Source organism: Leuciscus leuciscus, assembly GCF_965113295.1.
Source record: "Leuciscus leuciscus genome assembly, chromosome: 18".
Lineage (NCBI taxonomy): Eukaryota > Metazoa > Chordata > Actinopteri > Cypriniformes > Leuciscidae > Leuciscus > Leuciscus leuciscus.
This window is the reverse complement of record NC_138742.1, coordinates 9,743,878-9,768,617: the sequence shown is the minus strand read 5'-3', so window position 1 is coordinate 9,768,617 and position 24,740 is coordinate 9,743,878. Positions and strand designations below refer to the sequence as shown.

Sequence of the window (24,740 nt, the reverse complement as noted above, 5' to 3'; positions counted from 1 at the left end):
TCTTGCACAGCATCACTAGGACATATTGCACATTTATCTGTGTGTGTCGTATCAGCATCCCTGACACCTAGAAGCTTAGAGATGAGGACAAGAAACTCGAAGCTAAAGACAAAGCCGCCCAGAGATGACTACACCTTTGATTATTATATTTTATACTTTAATGAAGTTTTATTTGCCTTAACACTTTTGTTTGTTATAAAAAGAAAAGTAACCAATTAAAATAAATGTAATTAATTACAAAAACTTAGATTTTTATTGTTTAAGACTTGAGCAAAATCATTCCACAGTCTTCTGACTAAATTGTAAGCATTTTTAATGCTTATAATTTAGGCCAGACTTGAGAATAAATAATAAGGTTAGAGGTGTTATTAAAGATGAAAGTAGCCTACACACTGCCAAACTAAGTGTGTGTGTGTGTGTGTGTGTGTGTGTGTGTGTGTGTGTGTGTGTGTGTGTGTGTGTGTGTGTGTGTGTGTGTGTGTGTGTGTGTGTGTGTGTGTGTGTGTGTGTGTGTGTGTGTGTGTGTGTGTGTGTGTGTGTGTGTGTGTGTGTGTGTGTGTGGATGGTCTTAAGTTATGGGAGGGGCTATTCAGCCACAGATGTATGATGTGGCTGTATAAAGAGCGATGCTTCTGAAGCCGAAAGTCATTAAAGTGCCAACAACAAAGTGACACAATGAAGCTACTTTCAAGAATACTGATAGTGACCTGTTTGTCTGTGGCTTTAACAAGTAAGTAAAGATTATTTCAATATTATTTATATTTATTGAGTGTTTTATTAATTAGACGCAGCACCATGTTCTTGTATATCATACTTGGAAGTGTGTTTACCAGCATTTATATTTAGTGGAGAGGTTTTTTTAACTGCATTGAAAAGAACACTGGTTATCAGGAAAGTCGAAAGAAAATTGTTAACTTAATAGTTAACAATTTCAGTGAATGTTGCTGGAGGGTATTCTTTTGTCTTTGCTGGACTGTTAAAACCTTCCCTACTGCAATTCCTAAACCTTACGGGTAGATTTAATGCTGCATGACAACGTCCTGATCTCCTTGACCCCCTTATATTCATTAAAAGTATGTCTTGGATGTGCAAGTGCATTAGCTAATCAGGTCAAATAGGAAATAATGTATCCTATGACTTAAAAATACAAAATGGCCCAGAAGCATTACTGTAATATGACAAGTCTTTTATACCTATAATGTAATGGTTTTGATTGGCACAGCACCAGCTGTTTCTTGGTTTCAATCATTCAAAATTCTAGTATTGCATTCAGATTTTTTAGTTATGCTTGCCTATTCGCTTTGATCGGAGAGCAAGCCTGTCCTTTATGCAGTAAAACCAAAAGTATGGTCACATGTATAGCTGACCATCACATGCACAGGATTTGGGGTCACACTGCAGAAAGTGTGCTGAATATCTTATCCGGTCACATGCCCCGACTCTCATTCTCTCAACCAATTGAAGACTTTAAAGTTTGTAAGCGAGTCAGTCAGTCATTTAGAGTTTAAGGGCTTTCAAATCTCTCAAATCATTTTCAGTTTCCACCAAATAATCTCATTGCAGTTTCCCAACTTTTCATTTCTGCATAAGGACAAGTTGACAGAAGCAACTCGAAACCCAGATTCAATCAATACCAGACATGGAATACAAAACAGTTCCCAGTGTGGAAAGATGGAGACCCACTCAACAAAAACAGCTGGACAGGTAATAAAATTCAGTCAAGAAATATATTTTCTACATCGTTACATCACACACTTAAATCAACATGTTAAAAAAATGTGTTTCATTAGTGGTCTGTAGCTCAAATGGTAGAGCATGTTGCTAGCAACCCCAAAGTCATGGGTTTGATTCGCGTGAATTGCTAAAACCGTATATCTTGAATGCAATGCAAGGTGATTTACACTCTTAAAAATTAAGTGAAGTGTCAGTTCTGGCAGGTCACGTTAGTTAATCTCACATTAGCTAACTGATCCACTTCTACCTACAGTATGGAATACGATGCCTATCACTGTATTCATATACAAGCTCCTTCAGTATTATCAACAGCTATCGCGTTTCTCAGGAGCTAATTACCCTCTTCCATCTCCAGCTCCTCCTCTCGCCCAGTCAAAGATTCCCCCTGAATCAGACTAAAATTCTCTAATTGTGTTGTACATTTAAATTAATTAATTATATCTGCAATACATGTTGGTTCTGTTCTATTTACCCTAAGGGGGGTTATTGCTGTTCTCCCTGCTCTTATCCATATGGATGGGAGTTCTTGCCCAGAACAGAACCATACCGCCAATCCAAACTGTATGCTAACTGTCAATCGTATTTGATGATAGTGGTCCTGACAGAAATAAAGGTTATTTATTGACATATTTGGTTCCATGAAGAACCTTTAACATCCATGGAACCTTTCCATTCCACACAAGGTTCTTTAGATTATTAAAATACTCTTCACACTAAGAAAAAAAGATTTGAGGAACCTAAAATGGTTCTTCTATGGCATCGCTGTGAAACCCCCCTTTGTCAAATGCATAAATGTACATTTCTACAGGTGGAAAATTGAAGTTTGAAGTGGGAAATGATGCACCCACCTTGACCGGTGCCAGAATCACCTTCACCATTGACATTGTGTTCCCTCACAACCAGAAGGTCCTGCCAGATGGACAAGTTGTTTGGGCAAAAAACTGCACTTTCAACGGTATATTTCTATGATCTTTATCTCACCCTATTTACAAAGATGAAAAAGTATATTCTGCTGCCAGTACTATGACCAACAAAAGTTTAGTTGTATTAATAATAATGCACAAATATGTCAACTTTTCTAATTTAGGCACACAGTTCCATGAAGGAGAGCCTGTCTATCCTGAGGAGAACTCTGTAGATGCATGGAACGCTGCGTTCCCTAATGCTCCTCTCCTTTCCAGACAGGGGGAAAAGCAACCCCCTTATGTGTTTGTATGGAAAACCTGCGGTAAGGAAAGAAGCACTTACTTTACTGTAATGTGCAGTTATCTCACCTACTTGACAATCCGCTATTGTGTTTGACAGGTAAATACTGGCAAGTGTGCGATGGCCCTTCCTCATCGTTGACCATCGGCACTGATGATGTTCCTCTTGGCTCTTATATGATGGATGTTGTCATCTATCACTACAGGCAAAAAGATAAATTCATCCCTATTGGATATGCATCCACACAGTTTAGTATTACAGGTAAGCATAATGTAATCAGAATGTCGATCTTTTGTTTAGTTTGGTTTTCAGATGTAATGAAACGATTTTATCCCTGTGTTTCTAGACCAGATTCCCTTTGCGGTTTCCCTGACTCAGGTAAATGACAAAGATGAAGGTGATCGGAAATTTATCCAGAACAGAGCGGTGGCCTTCAGCATCACCCTTCACGACCCCAGCCAATACCTGAGCAAATCTGACGTGACTTTTAACTGGAATTTCGGGGATGGCAGTGGCACTGTAATCTCCAGGGAACTCACCGTCACGCACACTTACATGGCATCTGGTGCCTTCAAGCCTCAAGTTGTCGTACAAGCAGCTATTCCGGATTCATCTTGTGCAACTCCACCAAACCTTCCGACTGAGACTCATACCACTACCAACACCCTCACCTCTGAGAGCCCCATTGTCCCAACTGAACACATCACTACAGGTGCCCAGCATTGTTCTATGTGTGTGTACAGGTTTGGCTATAATTGTGAGGGCCAAATGTCCTCACTTTCATAGTGAAATATTATGACAAACCACTAATAAGGACATTTTACTGGTCATCAGTTAAAAAGGGCTTATACATCGGTCAAAACATGTTTTTATTTAAATCTAGTGTTTTGCACGTGTTTCTGTGATGGTTATGTATGGTTATATACAGTATATGGTTATATATATAGATGGTTATATATGAGGGTTATGTTTGGGTTGGGTTAGTTAGGCAATAGAAGATATCATTAACCTGATATAAAATCAATGGAAGTCTATGCAATGTCCAAACTAATATAGTGAAATATATATTGTTAGCGTGTGTGTGTGTGTGTGTGTGGAGTTACTAAAATACTACATTCTAATAGATAAATAGTTAGTGACTTACTTTTTGCGGAAACAGTAGAACACTCAAGCTCTGAGGAGGATCACATTACGTTTCTTGGCTCGTTGAGTCGTTACAAGACCAAATTCAGAGTCAGACTCGCTCCGACCAATTCATTGAATCAGTGAGTTGTCGACTGTCTGCAATCAGATCACGCCAATTCGCTAATGAATCGATTTCAAGTGAATCGAACATCTCGGTATCGGAGCGGTTCGATTCCTTTGTTTCGAAATAACGAGGAACGAAACGATTTAAATAAAAACATCAATAAAAATGTTAATATCCTTATAAAGTTTGTTACTGACCACCACTGTTTATTTAGATATGCCTGTGTGAAATACTAGAGAGCATAACATAGGCTATAAAAACATCAGTGCTAATTCTAGCCAGAGTAAAATTATCCTACTTTTTACTTTATGAATTTACAGATGATGCTTCCAGTCAGCCTTCAGCTCCCATTCTGAAATCCACTCCTGCATCTACAATGAAAACCATTCCACCTGCACCTACAAATGAAGTTCCAACAAGATCCAGCCTTGAGAAGGTCTTTAACCTCAGATCTGGATCTAAGATGTCCGAAACAGTGAATACTGCAACAAAGACAACACTGAAGACAACTAGTGAGTTGCAGTTTTCTTTTTGCCTTTTTTTTTTATATTCAGAGATATTTTGAATTATAGTTATTAAAAATTATGTAAATATATATTTAAATTTACATATGATTTTCCAAAACATCAGCTGCTGACATGGAGGCGATTGTGGAGGAAGACGCAAGTGACTGTGTTATTTACCGTTATGGATCCTTCGCAACAGATATTGAGATTATTGGTGAGATTCTTTGACCACTTGTATTTTAATGATGCATTATGGACCTTCATTGAAGAATAATGTATGTATCCTCAGAGGGCATTGAGAGTGTGCAGATCGTCCAGGTGGCTGTAGCCAATGGTTTTCTGCTAACAGAGATGGAGCAGAATGCTGTTGATTTCACTGTTTCCTGCCAGGGAAGGTGAGGTCTGGCAAAGCATGAAGTTGGAACCACAAAATATATAGCCTGATGGAGAATTCATGACCTTACCCGCTCCTTTTTAGCCTACCCACTGAAGTGTGCACTGTAGTGTCGGATGCAGACTGCCATATGCCAGTTATGACCATCTGCAATGCTGTGAGCCCCTCCTCAGACTGCCAACTCATTCTTCGACACTTCTTCAACGACTCTGGGATCTTCTGCATCAATGTGTCTATGACGAATGATGTCAGTCTGGCTGTCACAAATGCCAGGGTTAATATTAACATAGGTGAGTTTATTCACTGTTGAAATGTCATGCATGTTGTGCCAGAATGAGTTATTGTGCTATTGAATCATCTTCCATGTCTCTATCTCGGTGCCAAATTTAGCAGGTCCTAGGCTGACATCTGCAGGTGTCGCTGCCCTGTTTTTGGGCATCCTGACTGTTGCATCAGCATTGGGTGCAGTGGCTTTTGCATACAAGTGAGTCATTTTAACACGCACTGATTTATTTAGCTGGCATGAATCATTCATGAATTATTATTAATTATTCAAAGTGTTCCTTTAGGTTTACTAAAGCTTAATCAGTCATCAAATTGGTGTGAACATTAACTGGTAAAAATTGGTTGGAAAACAATAAACTGGCCTTACTTTTCCACTTTTCTAGACGTCTTAAAGGGTATCAAAGGCTGACTGAGGTCCCTGCATGCCAATCCAACAACGCTGGCGTGAGCTCTGTACCAGCGCTCTTCTGGAGCATGGTGAACCAGCAGACGGTGGATCAGAAAAAAGGAGTAGTGTGAATTTTACTTTAAAGCCAATGAAAACTGACCTGAAAAAGAAATGTTACGTTAGCACTATTTTGAAGTGTAAAAGCATCAACCTTTTTTTACCATTTAATTTTTTTAATCTTTAATGTTTGGATTTTTATACACATATTTGACCCCAAATCATTATCTACAAAACCTTGTCTTTAATTACAGCATTTGTCTTAAATGTTGTACTTTAAACTTGAAGAAGAAACAACTGTAATTTAAGCCAACAAAGCATATTTAACAACATGTTGGCATTTAAATGACCTCTGGAACCCTATCCATGCTTCTTTTTTTTACACAATTGAATAAAATATCACAAAAGCTTCCATTACTTTCTGGCCTCATTATCTTCGACATTGGTGTCTACAATCAGTTTAATTAAGGGTTTTCACTATAAGACCTTTTAATACCATGACCTGCTTTCCTTCTTTCATGCAAGCATACCACTGCTGTAACTCATTTGCACCTCCCTAAAAACCTAGAATGGCCTTAATACCGACTGCTGAGTGACTACTAATCTACTTTTCCTTCATCTGAAGTTGTTGGAAGCCAAACAAGGTTAGTAAGCAGATTACTTGTCTTGAATGCCCAGAATGTCTTAAAACCAAAAGCCTATGTTAACCTCCACAAAAAAGATTTTTAAAACATTTCACATAGACAGATTTTTGATCACCATCAATTTATTCAGTCAAAATTTGGCAAGCAAATTCCACAAATAAAAGTCATACTGGCCATATAAATAAAACAACTGATCAAGAATGTGTCTCTAACATTTAGGAGTAGACTTTACACTTGATACCTCATGTATATCGTTTGTAAATTAACGGTCTACTGTTTTCAATCTTAGAATTTTAGTGACCATTTTAATACTCCTCGCCCTCTTCCTCTCCTTCACCCTCGATGGAGTCGACACCGACCTCCTCGTAATCTTTCTCCAGGGCAGCCATGTCCTCTCTGGCCTCTGAGAACTCGCCCTCCTCCATACCCTCACCCACATACCAGTGCACAAAGGCACGCTTGGCGTACATCAGATCGAACTTATGATCCAGACGAGCCCAGGCCTCAGCAATAGCTGTTGTGTTGCTCAGCATGCACACGGCCCTCTGCACTTTAGCCAGATCACCTCCTGGAACCACAGTGGGAGGCTGGTAGTTGATGCCAACCTTGAAACCAGTGGGACACCAGTCCACAAACTGGATGGTGCGCTTGGTCTTGATGGTGGCGATTGCAGCGTTCACATCTTTGGGCACAACATCACCACGGTACAGCAGGCAGCAAGCCATGTACTTGCCGTGACGTGGGTCACATTTCACCATCTGATTGGCTGGCTCGAAGCAAGCATTAGTGATCTCAGACACAGAGAGTTGCTCATGGTAAGCCTTCTCTGCAGAGATCACTGGGGCGTAGGTAGCCAGAGGGAAGTGGATACGAGGATAAGGCACCAAGTTGGTCTGGAACTCGGTCAGATCGACATTGAGGGCACCATCAAACCTGAGGGAGGCTGTGATGGAGGACACAATTTGACTGATCAGCCTGTTGAGGTTAGTGTAACTAGGACGCTCAATGTCGAGGTTCCTACGGCAGATATCATAAATGGCCTCATTGTCTACCATGAAGGCACAGTCAGAGTGCTCTAGGGTGGTGTGGGTGGTCAGGATGGAGTTGTAAGGCTCTACCACAGCGGTGGAGACCTGAGGAGCAGGGTAGATGGAGAACTCAAGCTTGGACTTCTTGCCATAGTCCACAGACAGACGCTCCATCAACAGAGAGGTGAAGCCAGAACCGGTTCCACCACCAAAGCTGTGGAACACCAGGAAACCCTGGAGGCCTGTGCACTGGTCAGCCTGAGAAGAAAACCTGTTGGTCAGTAACCCAACATAATATATAATTCATTTTATGTTTGTTTATTTGCAACTACCAACCAGTTTGCGAATCCTGTCCAGCACCAGGTCAATGATTTCTTTCCCAATAGTGTAGTGACCACGAGCGTAGTTATTGGCTGCATCTTCCTTTCCTGTGATGAGCTGCTCAGGATGGAACAGCTGACGGTATGTCCCAGAGCGCACCTCATCTGGACAGATAGGTCATGAGTAAATGTTTGGTAAACTGAGTACTCTCTGACACACACAATATCACAGATAAAATGAAGTATTATCCTCTTACCAATGACAGTGGGCTCCAGGTCTACAAACACAGCCCTGGGGACGTGCTTTCCAGCTCCAGTTTCACTGAAGAAGGTGTTGAAGGAGTCATCGCCTCCTCCGATGGTCTTATCACTGGGCATCTGTCCATCCGGCTGGATGCCATGCTCAAGACAATAGAGTTCCCAGCAGGCATTGCCAATCTGGACTCCAGCTTGACCAACGTGGATGGAGATGCACTCACGCTGTAGAAGGGAATGGGGAAATTCATTTTTATAGTTTTTATAGTTAACAACAAAAAGCCACACATCTTTTTATAAGGTCGCTGGCTCTCAAGACATGCTCAAAGGCTTTCTTTTGCTCGTTCTGTTGTCATTTGAATGTGTTCAATGTTTTAGGTACAACAATGGACATCTGACTGACATTGCATCAGAAACACACCACCATAAATGCGCTGTAAAAACCCGCTTAAACAATATTTATCTTAAGGACAGACATACAACAAGTGAACTGGCATAGTAAAGACTTATAGGTTACCAAAAAGGAAGAACAAAGAAAGCAGTCAGTTTTCTCTATTCAAAGGGAATGAGGCAGCAGAATGGGAACCAGGCGGATGCCCCACCCACACAGAAAAGGCTTGCCAGACCGTGTCTGACTAGCCGTTGAAAGAGAACAATAAAAATGTTGACAGAAATCTACCTTTTCCCATTTATCTGTCATCTCAATGGTCTACGAAAGAGTATGGATTTCAATTTTGGGAGCATTAGTTATAGTAGGTTTTTAGATGCAGAAACTGAATGGTATTTTCTCAAGGGATGTGTCCACTATTTGAAGGGAATTCAGAATATTCTTTTATTAATATGGATTTTTTTAATGATCAATTCTTGAATATTTATATTTGGTCAATGCTAATCTTGAATATTTGGTTGAATCTTTGAATTTCCCTGAAGACAGCATGATAAAAACTAAGGCAGTTCCCAGAAATTCAATAAAAACAATATCAGCAATATAATAAAATGCATTTTATTCATTTAATGTAAAATCTCAATGGAGATAATAACAGCTGTGGAACAGGAATAGAAATCCAGTCATCTGCTGCACAGGCCTGGCATGAGCTTCTGCAGACAGCTGCAGTCCCCACCCAGTTTACTCCTCATGCAGATGGGAGGAGGGGTGGATGCAAATTTCAAGAAAATTCTATGTTAATATCTGATGGGAAAAAAAAAAACTATTTATTTGTGCATTTTTGTTAAGACATCATTTAAGTCACATTTATCAATTAAAATACATGGTGATTTAAATTATACAGCAATTGCAAAAAAATATAAATTAGATTATTATATCGTATAAAATATATAATGATTGAGACAGTGATAATGCACACTGTTTTGACAATCATATTCAATGCATAGGCTACGTCAAAAAAAAAAAAAAAATCACTTCATCATGTCAGATGGTTTTGGAGATGCACCCTCAAAACAGGTGTACTACTAGACTAAATATGATTTATAACCAAAAAGGGTTTGTGCATCATCCAAAATTGATTATGTTATTCATAACGGCATTTGACCATCAACGCGTAATTTCGAGCATATTCTGAAGGCACCGTTATGAATGAATGGATTGATGAATGGGTGAATGTAATCGGGATGGCGTTTGCAAAGGCATTTATAAACTAAATGTCAGTACGATGAATAACACTTTAAACTGTAGCATTCTTTGCATTACAGCACTTAAGATTATTTGCAAAAATAAATCTTTGCCGTCGACACGTCGTCGCAATGTCGCGAGCTTTTCCTCCATTTTAAGGAAAGGGCGCGCGCTGAATGACAAAGAAAAGCCGCTCGAGCCGCTTTGAAGAATACCAGACGAGCATTAAATGACAAGCACATTTGGGACGAAAACCTTTGCCGCGTTAATGTTTGAAAGGTAAAGAAAAATAATTATACTCACCATTGTTCTGGAGGGGATGGAGCGATGAGGAGAATATCAGAAGGCAGGCAATTTCTTATTGGGGGGAGTGTGAGTACACTGTCCAAGATTGAGTCAGTCAGTTGAGGATGAAGGGGAGGAGTTGAATGAGCATGACGACGGAACGAGGAAGAGAGATTAAAATGTAGCAAGTGTCTAATATAAATCAGTGTAATGCACATCAGATATTGTTTTACCGACTAGTGCATTTCTAGTTTTGATATTCATAAAGGAACATGAACCTGTTAACATTAGCATTGAATCAATGTCACCTTGCTATCTGGGTCCTAAGATCTGCTGAATGAAAAATATCAGTTAGGACACATTTACACATTTATTATCTATTCAATGTGTTATTAAACCTGTGATAAATGAAGATATGAAACCATCATGAGGTTTTTTTTGTAGCCATACTAGATATCCTATTGTAAATGATAGGCTACTGTAAAATCTGATTTGATGTAGGCCTACACAGAAATGCCATTTTTACTACTGTATTGCATATCATAGTTTGTGACTTATACCTGCTACAGACTGTGATTTTGGCAAACCTATAAAATCATTACAAATCACACTGTACGACATGGATCATACACCATCGACCAGTGGTGTAGCCAAAATTTGTATTGTGGGGGGGATATGTAACTCTATCATATTTTATCTTTAGGTGATTTTCTTTTGTAGATTAGAAACTTTTGTAGATTAACATTCAACATACTGTTACACATGCGTTATCTTTTCAACTGTTTACGTTCACTTAAGACATAACATAACATAACCGACTATGTTTCACATGGATACTATACAGGCATTTTGACATAATTTTGTGTGAATTTGTCCGTTCAAGCGCTGAGAGGCAGCTTTCTGGGATCCAGATCCGGATGTTACGCATAGAAAACTTTTTACTTACTGTACCACCTTCCTGTAATAATGTAGGGGACCACTCGTTATACATAAGTCATGTAATAGTTCGTGTTTTTACTTGCACATCGTGATTTAGTTTTAGTTCAAATGACGCATGTGTGCTAAGTGAGCGATCAGCAATCAAAAGCAACAGAAGTGCGCTCTCTCTCTCTCTCTCTCTCTCTCTCTCTCTATCTCTCTTTACCATCAGTTAATAAAAGCCTACAGTAAATTCAATCTGTTCATCATAAAGTGATTGTCTTTTCAGAAAATGTGGACTAAACCTCTCAATTCATATGGATTAGTTTTACAATCTCTTTATGAACTTTTTGAAGTGTCAAAGTGGTAGTTGCGTAGCTGTCAATGGAGGGACAGAAATTTAATTAAATTAAATTAAATTAAAAAATATCTTCATTTGTGTTCCGAAGATGAACGAAAGGCTTATGGGTTTGGAACAACACAAGGGTGAGTAAATGATGACATCATTTTAATTTTGGGGTAAACTTACCCTTTAATGCATCTACCGTACAGTCTGACATTACATTAATGAGAACTGAGATGATCCAACAGTGCGAGATGGCTTACTTCATGTTCATACAGTCTGACAAGCAACATTGTGCACCCAGCTTTAGGCTACTGTTTGAGGAAATATTGCATCATGTTGATACCAATAAAATATTATTTTTGACTAATACTGAATAAAATAATAATTTAATAGGTTAAGAGACCAGCACAAAACAGCAAAGACCATACAGAAAACCATATTGGATTTGTTATTGTCAGTTGTTGTTATTGAATATATTAAACAAATTTTTGTATTGCCTTATTTTTATTTTATTTATTTTTTACAGTGTTGAGTTTGTGAACGCTTAAAGTATAAAATCTCTGAATGTAGAAACAGTCAGACAGATGCTATCAGACTGGGCCTAGTGTTGCATGGTACCATGAACCCTCTCACTGTCCTGCTTGCAGTCTCTCCTCCCCCTGTGTCCTAGATTTTGTTGAAATGATGTCATCGTGTTCGTCACGTGGGCTGTCAATGTCAGTGAGCTGTTCACATCTGCTGGGTTTCTGAAAAACTGGAAGCCTGTTTGTGTCTATTTAAACACATTCCTAATCGCAGGAGTACAACCAACTCAGTCTTATTTCCTTTATTTTATGTTTAAATACATATAACGGTATAACCTTTAACTATATCAGTTAATATAATCAAACTTTCATTTAAATCACATATTGTTTCTCCATTCACAAATGTGCTTACAACATAACAAAAATCTCAAAAAGAGCATCATAAAGTGAAGTCCTATTGGCTGTAAAACTGCAGGGAACTCTCACAGCTGCCTGCTACTATGAGAATAGGATGGGAGGGACGGGTCTGTGTGCAGTTGCCAGTGGTGAGCAAACTTTAAACATAAACCACAAACCCTATTTGGCATTATGCCATTGGCTATGTACTTAATGTCAGTCTGTAACTCTGAGTCATGGACTTTTTTACATCAGCTAAATGCTTGCAGTTCTCTACACATGAATACAGTATTGCTCCTTTAAAAGACTGCTTTTGTTGTTAGTAAGAAGCCTCCATACTTTTTAAAGTCATCATAAAATCAAAACTGACCATTCTTGGTTTTTTTTATGGAATATTGCTTTTATAACAAATTATTTATCCATGCATGGATAGGCATAATTTGTGTGCCCTCATAATCTTTAACTAAAATAACTAGCATTTGCAGGAACATCTTCTCTTCTCTAATGACGTGTTTACTGGTGTAAGGGCGGGACAACCTGTCAAGTCACATGAGATCACAGCAATACCGAACCTCAACCATCCAATCAATTTCCCATGGACAAAATCAAGTCCCGCCCTACATTTTTTCTTGTTCGAGAAGCCATTTTACTCGAATATATGTCACAATAGGGAAGAAAAGACCAGTCCCGGCGCCAGGACAAACGACTTGGGTGGGCTTTTACAATTCTCAGGGGGGCTTGTGTGAAAATCGGGAGGGGGGTGTAATTTAGCCTACTTGTACTTTACCTACCTTTACCTACCTTTAGCCTACTTTACCTACTTTTTTATCATGGAACGCGAAATGTGAACCATCATTTTGCGAGCAATTGTTGATTAAAAGAAAAAGAGTTGAGATCATATAGGGATAGCCAGGAAAAGACTATCGCAACTTCCATTTTTTCCCTCAGTCTTTAACTTCAAGATTTTTGGAGGTTATTAATTCCAATAAATAACTTTAGAAACCTTAAGAGGAGCTGATCTCAGTATGTTCACTGATAGCCTATTCTATTCTGTGTTTACACATAAATCAAGTGACAAATTAAGTATCAATAATCTGTCTAATATTTATTTAAACTCTATTGTTCATCTTCTGATATCAAAATGCCTCCGGTGTAGATAGCAGTTAACATCTGGAAGTATAAGGTGAAAGAGAAGCTCTTAATCTAAATGAAAAGATAATCGTATCATGTCCGTCAGTGTTTGCATATCGATTTGCATATCAGTGTTTTATCTTCCTGTTATACCCCCTTGGTCATGCAGGACATGCAGGATAGCAGTAGCCCTTTTTACGCCTGCGTCATTGACAATATTGATTTTTGGTCCTTGTCTTAATGGGTTGTGCACTGCAGTGAGCAGGATCAGAGATTATGCTGAAAAAGCAACAGAGATGCAATGTGTTTCAGAGCAGTTGATTGATATGGCATTAAATCTTGCCTACAAAAATTGCTAAATGAAAGGACTATATATATATATATATATATATATATATATATACACACATATATATATATACACACATATATACAATAATGAAAATGGTTACAAGCATAATCACATTAATAATGAGTAATTTAAAAGAATACCAATAGGTGTATAAAATACTGAAAAAATGTAAGAATTACAGAGAATTCCTAGCCTGTAGGAAAGCATTATTATTCTAAACATGTGCGAGGAGCTATGTGAGACCGGTAGGCTTATTGTTTTCACTGCTCAAATGTTGTTAGCAACCAGCCTATAAACAGTGAACACTCATGCATAAAAAAAAGAGAGGGAAGAGAGAGAAGAGGGAGAAAAGGGACATAGGCTAAAGTAAGAATTTTACATTTATCAATGACAAATCAATAAGTCTAAGAGGTTATGTGCATTGCAGAAGAATGGCAGCAGAAAAAATTTGCATGCAAGTCACCATGGCGGAAGACAAACATCTCCTGATGGCTCATAAAATATATTGATACTGGAAAACATCATCTTTTGGGGCTCACATGAAATATACTAGAGGAAATGTACCTTTATCCTCATAATATTGCATTTCATTGTGTTTATACTAACATAACTCTCAGTTTCAGTGTCTCCTAGACTGCCTGTCGAGAAGAGAATAGCTGAAAATATTTACTTTGGGCCACTTGTATTTAAGATAATATACATTTCATAATTTTCATAATTTATTGATTCTCCCTAATTATATAGCCTCCACTTATATCAGAAGGTCTTCTAGTTTTGTGGAATTTCACACACAGGCCACTAGTCCGGTGGCTATAATTAAGAGGCAACACAGCATTTATCATTTCACTTTTTCTCAGGGTTTTCTCAACATTGCATCGAATCAACTCCTGATGAACACATTAACTATTATTTGAATTATCACTCCGTGAGTCATTTAACCAGATTGTTATGTCTTTGGAAGGCTTTTGTCTTTCAAAAAAAAAAAAATATATATATATATATTTTTTTTTTTTTTACATTTCTATGATTTACATAATTCTAGCTTTTCATTAAACTCACAAACCCCCTGGACTTCAATCACGAACCCTATAGGAAACACTAATATAGCGTTTAATGAACTTCATAGTTGATAACAAAGACTGGGATATATTTTCTTTATCTATGTTTTTTTTTTTTTTTTATCAATATGGTACAAGATTATTAAAAAAATGTGTAAATACTAACTTGTCATACTTTGGAATCAGTAATGAGCACTATACTGTATATATATTAAGGTTTTTAATGTTTTTGAAAGTTTTCTCTTCATCTCACCAAGGCTGCATTTATTTGATCAAAAATACAGTAACTGTGAAATAGTATTACAATTTAAATGAACTGGTTTCTGTTGTAATATATTTTTAAAATGTAGGCTAATTTATTCCTGTGATCAAACTTTCATTATTCAGCATCATTACTTTTGACCAGTAGTGTGTATACTGTATACTCTGTTGACAGAATGTGGTATTGGTGTAACTAAATAGGGCCAGATGGAAGAGTGGGTATTAAAAAGGATGGGCCATCCCCTCATTCCCTGCTCGGGCAGCTGCATCCTCCCCCTGTGTGCTGCTATTCAGATTCAGGGTCATGTGATCTACACATAATGGCCGTTAATGTAGGCTTGTGTGTTGGATACTAGTCAGTATCTAAGCAACTCCGTTTTTCATCGCCTAGCAACGGCTGGAGGATGGGTGGAGGGCATGGGAGTTGGGTGTCCTAGTCCCATCATGGCCTATATTCCTAACATCTATGCTGGGTCATTTCATCCTGTAGCTATTTATGACTCAACATTTTTAAGAAAATATTCAAATACATTTGTATTCCTTTCTGAAGAGGAATAGTGAAGGAGATGCTGAATAAATGCTGCTGATTTTCATAAACTATAAACTATTATTTCTTGAGTTAGTGTGTGTTTGCAACATCCTGTAAATCCTTTATATTTTCACACAAAGCCTTACAACTTCCCTTTTCACCCCAGGTTATCACATAGTAATTTAAGCATTCTTCTTTTAATTAGCTAAATTGCACCTTGGATATACTATATACAAAAGTCCCTATTTTAGTTCCTTTTCTAAGCACAATTTATAAAATGGGGAAAGAATATGTGATAACTAAGTCCAAAATTTACCCCAGTCTAATCTCTTAAAAGGGGCAGAAGGTGTCAAAGAGAACAGATGGAGAATAGGTTGATCAAGTTACTCAAAGTTGCTGTGCATAAAGGTTTACGTATACAAGGTGTTCGTCTAAAATTATTACTAATGTAATATGATACAAGTGTTTTAGAGTCATTAAAAGCATAATGGGAGGGGTAAGGGAGAACAACTAAACTTGATACAAATTTTAAAATCATAATTTCACCTTTTCTTCTTTCTAGCAGCTGAATACAGCAGCGTTCCTGATACGTGATTGTTGAATTGAAACAAAATCGTTGATTCCTGCACAATCATGTCTTGGATTAAAACGTTATTCAGTATTTCAGATGTATTGGGTGAGGTTCTGGGAGGTCTTTCACTAAGCCTAATCTTTCTGACAACCAATAGAAATTAGTCTAGCCTTCTGAACTTGGCAGAACTCATCGCGTCTGACCAATCAAATGTGAGAAACGTAGTCGCCAGGACAACACGTATATAAAGTGAGGTCAGTCCGTTATAACGTTATTATTCTTACATCGACCCCTCGCTGTCGAACTGTAAGATCTCTCCGTTGAGAATCTTTCTCGCCCGGCCAAGCAACACTTCCAGAAAAAATGGTGAGCACAATTTCATATACTCATATTGCTTATTATAGAAAAAATAATTTTCATTCAATGTATTTACTGTGTATTATGCGTTTAATATTTTGGGTATAAAATAGAATATGGAACAAGAAAATACACCTTTATACGTATTCTGCAAAAAAAGCGGTAGGCTATACATTCTCAAAAAAATTATTTAGTAAATAATGTATTTAAATGGTTTTTTTTTCTTTCGTTTTTCATTAAGCTAATGTATGTATTTAAATGTGTGCATTTTACGTGTAGTCACTGATGCATTAATAACCTAAGAAAGAATGTTAAAAATAAGAGAGGTTTTATTAGGGGTGTGATGCACGCTAGAACGAGACAACAAAGAGAATAGAGCCGCATAAATGATCTGGGTGTAGCCGTCTCCTCCATACTGTCCGGTATGGTGTCAATTTTAATCATGGTCAAAAAAAGAGATGCAGCGCCTCCCAAAGGATATGGTCGTTGGTCAGTTATTTATTTGAATCATATGTCCTATTAAGAATATAATTTAAAAAGTTTATTCGAGGGACGAGTAGCGCGATTACATTTAAAGTGATAGTTCATCCAAAAATGAAAATTATGTCATCATATACTCACCCTCAAGTTGTTCCAAACCTGGGTGTATGAATTAATTTTTTAACCAAACATTTGATGGGCCCCATTGACCTTCATAGTATGGAAGTCAATGGGGTCCATCAACTGTTTGGTTATCGACACTCTTCAAAACATCTTCTTTTGTGTTGAGCAGAAGAAAGAAATGTATACAGGTTTGGAACATCTTGAGGGTGAGTAAATGATGACACAATTTTCATTTGTGGGTGAACTATGCCTTCAATTATTCTCAGAAATCGTATCACATTTCAGGGCTTTTGGTGAGGCTGTTAAATATTGATGGTGATGTAGGCAGCATCACTAATGCAGCTGATGGACATTACCAGTAAACCAGTAGTTGAGGGTGTAATGTGATCTCATGATATCTAACATGATATCTCACTGGGATACGACTGCACAGAAACAAGATATACAGGCTGTAGCCTTAGAAGTTTAGATGTGAGATGAAATAAATAAAGCTTCACTTCACAAGAGAGTGATATTTACATGTTTTTTTTCTTTAGTTAGATTTTAAACTTTGCACTTTCCTTCACAGCGTGAGTGCATCTCGATCCATGTTGGTCAAGCTGGAGTCCAGATTGGCAATGCCTGCTGGGAACTCTATTGTCTTGAGCATGGCATCCAGCCGGATGGACAGATGCCCAGTGATAAGACCATCGGAGGAGGCGATGACTCCTTCAACACCTTCTTCAGTGAAACTGGAGCTGGAAAGCACGTCCCCAGGGCTGTGTTTGTAGACCTGGAGCCCACTGTCATTGGTAAGAGGATGGGACATCATTTTATCTGTGATATTGTGTTTGCCAGAGTACACAGTTTACTAAACATTTACTCATGACCTATCTGTCCAGATGAGGTGCGCACTGGGACATACCGTCAGCTGTTTCACCCTGAGCAGCTCATCACAGGAAAGGAGGATGCAGCCAATAACTACGCTCGTGGTCACTACACTATTGGAAAAGAAATCATTGACCTGGTGCTGGACAGGATTCGCAAACTGGTAGGTAGTTGTAAATAAACAAACATAAAATTAATTATACATTATGTTGGGTTACTGACCAACAGGTTTTCTTCTCAGGCTGACCAGTGCACAGGCCTCCAGGGTTTCCTGGTGTTCCACAGCTTTGGTGGTGGAACCGGTTCTGGCTTCACCTCTCTGTTGATGGAGCGTCTGTCTGTGGACTACGGCAAGAAGTCCAAGCTTGAGTTCTCCATCTACCCTGCTCCTCAGGTCTCCACCGCTGTGGTAGAGCCTTACAACGCCATCCTGACCACCCACACCACCCTAGAGCACTCTGACTGTGCCTTCATGGTAGACAATGAGGCCATTTATGATATCTGCCGTAGGAACCTCGACATTGAGCGTCCTACTTACACTAACCTCAACAGGCTCATTGGCCAGATTGTGTCCTCCATCACAGCCTCCCTCAGGTTTGATGGTGCCCTCAATGTCGATCTGACCGAGTTCCAGACCAACTTGGTGCCTTATCCTCGTATCCACTTCCCTCTGGCTACCTACGCCCCAGTGATCTCTGCAGAGAAGGCTTACCATGAGCAACTCTCTGTGTCTGAGATCACTAATGCTTGCTTCGAGCCAGCCAATCAGATGGTGAAATGTGACCCACGTCACGGCAAGTACATGGCTTGCTGCCTGCTGTACCGTGGTGATGTTGTGCCCAAAGATGTGAACGCTGCAATTGCCACCATCAAGACCAAGCGCACCATCCAGTTTGTGGACTGGTGTCCCACTGGTTTCAAGGTTGGCATCAACTACCAGCCTCCCACTGTGGTTCCAGGAGGAGATCTGGCTAAAGTGCAGAGGGCCGTGTGCATGCTGAGCAACACAACAGCTATTGCTGAGGCCTGGGCTCGTCTGGATCATAAGTTCGATCTGATGTACGCCAAGCGTGCCTTTGTGCACTGGTATGTGGGTGAGGGTATGGAGGAGGGCGAGTTCTCAGAGGCCAGAGAGGACATGGCTGCCCTGGAGAAAGATTACGAGGAGGTCGGTGTCGACTCCATCGAGGGTGAAGGAGAGGAAGAGGGCGAGGAGTATTAAATGACAGAAAGAAGTGTGACATCTAGGAACCATGAAATGGAAAATTTAATAAAATGAAGATTAAATGAAAATTGAACCTCATAACCAATAAAAATCTTGTTGTTACAGTTCTTTTGGACATCTGAAATAAACCTTCTTTAAAACTAATTAAAGGGTGTCTTGTGTTAAATTGTTGTGTATAATTATGAATAATGTATAACAGATATAGCAATGGTAGTGTTTTAAAGATCAACCATCAAACAGGTGAAGTATAACTTATTAAAATGTATAAAACGTTTTGAAAAAAAGTGGGAAAGCATGCTTAAGTTCAACCATTTTTCAACATGACATTTAATCAGTAGCGGCTCCTGGCCTTAAATTTAGGTAGGATAGATTCTGGGTCTTAGTGCTAGTTTATGGTAAACATTTTGTAAGCTTTATATTCTAATCGCTGAACACATCAGACACACTTTTGGCAGAATTCAAGAATAAACAAACTATTTCTCCTAACTTACCATCCAAAAAGTAACATCCATGGCTGCCAACTCACGCTTTTCGCACTTTTCATATGCTCTCACACATCCATTTTCCTACGCAGAGAAAAATAGCGAAGCAAAGAGGAAACTTACACCGACAGACAAGACAGAGCAGGTTACTTTTGATATTAAACAAATTCTCAGCTTTCAGATTCTGTCAATTTTATTACAAACTTCAAACAATAGGCCTAAATACTGTTTTGGCCCTTGTAAATGTGACATGACAGATCGCTGTAGCGCCTCAGTTCAAGTGGCTCGTGAACCGATCATCTCTTACTCTTAAGTTAATAGTAAATAAACACGAATGAACAATAGGTATGTTAAAAGATATGGCACAACTTACCGAAATGTATATGCCTCATACATACAGTAGGCTAATATCGATCAATCAGTGTTTTTCAACCTTGGAAAGAAGTCAATAAAACAGCCGGAGAACAATATAGTTACAGTTACCTCAGGAAAGCCATTTAATGACCATAGCATGTTAGTTGGCTAGAAAAATAGCTATAGAGAGGAGTATTTAGCTAAATATGTGCACTAGCCTATATTACATATTTATTACATTTTTACTTAGGCCATATCATTAAATATTATAACGTTGTTGTTATTATAATAAACGCATTATATTTAATTTGATTTGTTATTTTTTAACCTTTTGTAATAATACCAGCTGACAGGGATCTCTGTATGTTAACAGCATTTGGTGATTTGGTAACATGTATCTACTGTAGCTAATAATTATCCAAATTAATCGATATTGAATCAAGATCGAAATCAAATCACAAGAATTGAATTAATTGAATTGAAATTTGTGTCAAGCCAGTAGCCCAGTCATTGTACCATGTAAACATTAACATGTTGTCACTAAACATAATAAAAATCAGTTTAGTTACCAAATGTTTTGACAACCACAATACACTTATTGTGATGCAAGGTTGTTGCATCCCTCCAATCCACCCCTTTCCATAATTCTCACTCTAAGCTAAACTCAAAAGTTGGCAGCCCTGCATGAACACAACATGTAGAACAGCATTAGCCTAGGCAATAACATTCTGAACATTACTGCAGTAAATTACAATCATTTTAATGGAATACTTTTTTGACTATTGTAACTATTTTTATTCTTTATGATCCGGTTTTAAAACAGATCAGATCTCTTCTCTGCATGTCCATGAGAACAATTCAGTCTGTGTATTAACTATGTGGGCAGTGCAGATATAACATTACATTTCATGCAAATGCCATCATTGTGTGGTATTCTGATGAATATATACTTATCATAAAATGAAGGGGAAAAAACTGGGTGTATTTTACTCATGAAAATTAAAACCATTATCCGAATTACTGAGACAGTTTACTCATGCCAAGTCTATGATTAATGATATAAACGCTGCCTTTTTTTTCAATGGCAAGTAATTATGTATGCAAATAATAATCAATGCACTTATTGTCAAAGACTTGCTTAACTGGTAAGCTAATGAAAAATACATGCAAAATACAACAGCCATCTATGCCCATAATTATGTACAGTGCTACACACCCTATTTTAAACAAAACAAAAAAAAACAATCAAAGACAAAATAATGTTAATTTGCTTTAATTTTTTTAAGAGGTCCCTTTTATGACCAACATTCATCATTACACACCGGTTCGCACCGCCTTGGCTTTAACAGATTTTCTAAAACAAAGGTTATTGTTCAATGGTTAGAATCAGCCAATGGGGTGTCACTGATTCTCAACCGAACCAATGGGAATGTGACAGGAAGCGAAACGTCTCCTCGCGCTTGCTCCGCCTTGTGACGACTGACAGAAGAAGTATAAATATTCCCACCCCGCATTTTCCAAACACTTCATTCTCTCACCAGACTCATAAAAGTCAACCTGTGAGAGCTTTAATAACAGGGAAAAAAACTACGGTTTTCTATCTCCTCATTTTTTTTTAAAGCGAAATATTCATTTTTAAAAATGGTGAGTATAAAGCTGTTTTTAAATTGTGTAATTTATAAAAGAGGTATTGTTATTTATCATTAAGATTGGGTGTGTTTACGTCATCTGTGTAACGGTTCTTATACTGTGCATTTAAAATTATGGATTATTATTTTAACATTTAGGTGATATACTTTGGTTCTGATTTTTTTTTAAGCATCAAACATAACCTACGAAATAATATTGGTCTCATTTAGATATTTGGACTCGCGGTTAATTAATTAATTACTCATTATTATTATTATTATTATTATTTTATAATTTTTGTTTAACATGTTTAACTGATTGAATGCCAAGGAAATCGGTTAAAATATATCTTTGATAGAAACATGACGTCCATGAAGCTTGGTATAATTTGGCGAGTGTAATCATTTTTATAATTCAATAAAAAAATTGCCGTTTTCTACCTTGAAATGACATATAAAAACGGAAATCTCATTATCAAGGTCGCTGTAAAGAGGTAAGAGGATTTACTGACGTGTAACGTTAAAGTGAAACATCCTCCTTTTGTTCTGATGATTCTGCACAGTCACTTCGTTAGCTGTGGTACCGGCACAGGAAGTGAGTCAGAAGGACCACGTGCGTTCTAATGAAACTTGATGAATTCCAGTGCTCTTGTGTCAATAAGTTTAAGCCTTAATAAGTTCCTCATGGTTATGCTTAGTGGCCATCTGGTTCATGCGCATGACCAGCCTAAAACAGAGAAGTGTTTAACCCAATTTAGATTTGTCTAAGTTAAAATTGTATACAATATACAAGGCTTAAATGCCCTTCCATTACTAAAATTAACGTTGTAGCTTGGTTTGAGTGCTGTTTTACATTGTGTGTGCTTTAAATTCCATTTTAAGTGTTTAATGAAACTCTTAAAATATGTTTTTGTACTTCTAATATACTTTAAAAATTGATGATGTAATTTTAAAGGAATGCAGGCTACGCTATAATAAAACAAAGCCAACCCGCCCCCCTTCTTTGAAACAAGGGCTGGTCTGTTACATCAGCTGTTTGTGTGGTCAGGGGTTTGTGCAACTATAGCAGTTTCTGATTCGCAGCGGAGGCATTTTCTATCAGTGCTTCTTCAATGCAATACTTTAAAAAAAGAAAATGCTTGGGTATACAAAGATTCCATTCCTGTATGTTAACTTGCGCATCATCAAAGAGCCTTTTGTTTGTTTTACGAACTAGTAAAAGTGGTTAGATGCGCAACTGAATGGTTAAATCATTACTTGCAAATAAAGAATGTTGACTTAAGGTGTGTAATGTCTATAAATCTATCTCCTCTCTTCACAGCGTGAGTGCATCTCTGTTCACGTTGGTCAAGCTGGAGTCCAGATTGGCAATGCCTGCTGGGAACTCTATTGTCTTGAGCATGGCATCCAGCCGGATGGACAGATGCCCAGTGATAAGACCATCGGAGGAGGCGATGACTCTTTCAACACCTTCTTCAGTGAGACTGGTGCTGGAAAGCACGTCCCCAGGGCTGTGTTTGTAGACCTGGAGCCCACTGTCATTGGTAAGAAGAGGATGTATTCATTTTTTATAATATTTTCTACCATTATGTTTAGTTCTCTAAATATTTACTCATGACCCGTCTGTCCAGATGAGGTGCGCTCTGGGACATACCGTCAGCTGTTCCACCCTGAGCAGCTCATCACAGGAAAGGAGGATGCAGCCAATAACTACGCTCGTGGTCACTACACTATTGGCAAAGAGCTCATTGATCTTGTTTTGGACAGACTTCGCAAACTGGTGAGTCATTCAATTAACTTCAAAGGCATTGTAATTTAATTGTGTTGAATTATGTTTAATTAAGATAATCCTTGATTGCCTTTTTAACATGAATCATGTCTTTTAGTCTGACCAGTGCACAGGCCTCCAGGGTTTCCTGGTGTTCCACAGCTTTGGTGGTGGAACCGGTTCTGGCTTCACCTCTCTGTTGATGGAGCGTCTGTCTGTGGACTATGGCAAGAAGTCCAAGCTTGAGTTCTCCATCTACCCTGCTCCTCAGGTCTCCACCGCTGTGGTAGAGCCTTACAACGCCATCCTGACCACCCACACCACCCTAGAGCACTCTGACTGTGCCTTCATGGTAGACAATGAGGCCATTTATGATATCTGCCGTAGGAACCTCGACATTGAGCGTCCTAGTTACACTAACCTCAACAGGCTGATCAGTCAAATCGTGTCCTCCATCACAGCCTCCCTCAGGTTTGATGGTGCCCTCAATGTCGATCTCACCGAGTTCCAGACCAACTTGGTGCCTTATCCTCGTATCCACTTCCCTCTGGCTACCTACGCCCCAGTGATCTCCGCAGAGAAGGCTTACCATGAGCAACTCTCTGTGTCTGAGATCACTAATGCTTGCTTCGAGCCAGCCAATCAGATGGTGAAATGTGACCCACGTCACGGCAAGTACATGGCTTGCTGCCTGCTGTACCGTGGTGACGTTGTGCCCAAAGATGTGAACGCTGCAATCGCCACCATCAAGACCAAGCGCTCCATCCAGTTTGTGGACTGGTGTCCCACTGGTTTCAAGGTTGGCATCAACTACCAGCCTCCCACTGTGGTTCCAGGAGGTGATCTGGCTAAAGTCCAGAGGGCTGTGTGCATGCTGAGCAACACAACAGCTATTGCTGAGGCCTGGGCTCGTCTGGATCATAAGTTCGATCTGATGTACGCCAAGCGTGCCTTTGTGCACTGGTATGTGGGTGAGGGTATGGAGGAGGGCGAGTTCTCAGAGGCCAGAGAGGACATGGCTGCCCTGGAGAAAGATTACGAGGAGGTCGGAGCTGAGAGTGTGGACGGAGAAGATGAGGAGGGAGAAGAATATTAGAAATGCTTTTCACTTCCACTGCCTGTTCTGTTTCTTGTCCATTGTAATTTTTATGTTTCCTTTTTCTTCACTTTCCGACTGTCAACTGGCTAAAAGGTCAATGTGACAAGCAGGGCGGGGTCGAGGGCCATGAGAGAACGGCGCGAGGCCGGTGGCGTGATTGATGATGAGCAACACCTGCGCGTTGTACCGTCTCATTCTCTCTCGACCCCGCCCTGCTTGTCACAGTCAATCTTGCATAATTATTATGCTCTTAAAAGAAATAAAAGGTAGTAATATTTACATGCTCTCCT

At 38.8% G+C, this 24,740-nt stretch overlaps 4 protein-coding genes across 5 annotated transcripts in view; 3 read left to right on the top strand and 1 right to left on the bottom strand.

Annotated features, from left to right (window-relative positions):
* The first annotated feature begins 588 nt into the window (after positions 1-588).
* pmelb (premelanosome protein b) lies at positions 589-6,231 on the top strand. Of its 2 annotated transcripts, none has more exons than XM_082146208.1 (12): positions 589-730; positions 1,591-1,704; positions 2,543-2,689; positions 2,822-2,962; positions 3,040-3,201; positions 3,287-3,652; positions 4,510-4,701; positions 4,820-4,909; positions 4,985-5,090; positions 5,174-5,379; positions 5,483-5,573; positions 5,758-6,231. In XM_082146208.1, exons 1-12 carry the CDS (start codon positions 676-678, stop codon positions 5,891-5,893), a joined length of 1,806 nt encoding a protein of 601 aa, XP_082002334.1. In that variant the 5' UTR covers positions 589-675; the 3' UTR covers positions 5,894-6,231. The 2 variants fall into 2 exon arrangements, with proteins under 2 accessions (XP_082002334.1, XP_082002333.1); XM_082146207.1 differs by having other exon boundaries at positions 5,480-5,573.
* A 351-nt stretch (positions 6,232-6,582) lies between these two features.
* Positions 6,583-24,740, bottom strand: part of LOC309481339 (tubulin alpha chain) — a 267,267-nt gene continuing 249,109 nt past the window's right edge. Inside the window, exons 2-5 of the mRNA XM_082146234.1 lie at positions 10,000-10,068; positions 8,069-8,291; positions 7,828-7,976; positions 6,583-7,749 (exon numbers count right to left, since the gene is read on the bottom strand). Coding sequence (XP_082002360.1) covers positions 6,769-7,749; positions 7,828-7,976; positions 8,069-8,291; positions 10,000-10,002 — 1,356 coding nt within the window. The 5' untranslated portion in view covers positions 10,003-10,068 and the 3' untranslated portion in view covers positions 6,583-6,768. The remainder of the gene's footprint in view (positions 7,750-7,827; positions 7,977-8,068; positions 8,292-9,999; positions 10,069-24,740) is intronic.
* Positions 16,275-19,280, top strand: LOC309480069 (tubulin alpha-1A chain). Its single transcript, XM_082144423.1, has 4 exons — positions 16,275-16,433; positions 17,596-17,818; positions 17,909-18,057; positions 18,136-19,280. The coding sequence occupies exons 1-4, from the start codon at positions 16,431-16,433 to the stop codon at positions 19,114-19,116; spliced, it is 1,356 nt and encodes a 451-aa protein (XP_082000549.1). The 5' UTR covers positions 16,275-16,430; the 3' UTR covers positions 19,117-19,280.
* Positions 21,481-24,729, top strand: LOC309481469 (tubulin alpha chain-like). The gene is made up of 4 exons (XM_082146375.1): positions 21,481-21,599; positions 22,905-23,127; positions 23,215-23,363; positions 23,470-24,729. The coding sequence occupies exons 1-4, from the start codon at positions 21,597-21,599 to the stop codon at positions 24,445-24,447; spliced, it is 1,353 nt and encodes a 450-aa protein (XP_082002501.1). The 5' UTR covers positions 21,481-21,596; the 3' UTR covers positions 24,448-24,729.

What these genes read in the sequence shown, in the direction of transcription:
- LOC309480069 (XM_082144423.1), top strand. An exon ending in CCTGGAGCCCACTGTCATTG is followed by an intron (nt 17,819 to 17,908) that starts GTAAGAGGATGG and finishes CTATCTGTCCAG; the next exon opens with ATGAGGTGCGCACTGGGACA. An exon ending in TGGACAGGATTCGCAAACTG is followed by an intron (nt 18,058 to 18,135) that starts GTAGGTAGTTGT and finishes TTTTCTTCTCAG; the next exon opens with GCTGACCAGTGCACAGGCCT.
- pmelb (XM_082146207.1), top strand. Translation starts at nt 676, where the DNA reads ATGAAGCTACTTTCAAGAATACTGATAGTGACCTGTTTGTCTGTGGCT. An exon ending in GTTTGTATGGAAAACCTGCG is followed by an intron (nt 2,963 to 3,039) that starts GTAAGGAAAGAA and finishes TGTGTTTGACAG; the next exon opens with GTAAATACTGGCAAGTGTGC. An exon ending in ACTGTTTCCTGCCAGGGAAG is followed by an intron (nt 5,091 to 5,173) that starts GTGAGGTCTGGC and finishes GCTCCTTTTTAG; the next exon opens with CCTACCCACTGAAGTGTGCA.
- LOC309481469 (XM_082146375.1), top strand. An exon ending in CCTGGAGCCCACTGTCATTG is followed by an intron (nt 23,128 to 23,214) that starts GTAAGAAGAGGA and finishes CCGTCTGTCCAG; the next exon opens with ATGAGGTGCGCTCTGGGACA. An exon ending in TGGACAGACTTCGCAAACTG is followed by an intron (nt 23,364 to 23,469) that starts GTGAGTCATTCA and finishes CATGTCTTTTAG; the next exon opens with TCTGACCAGTGCACAGGCCT.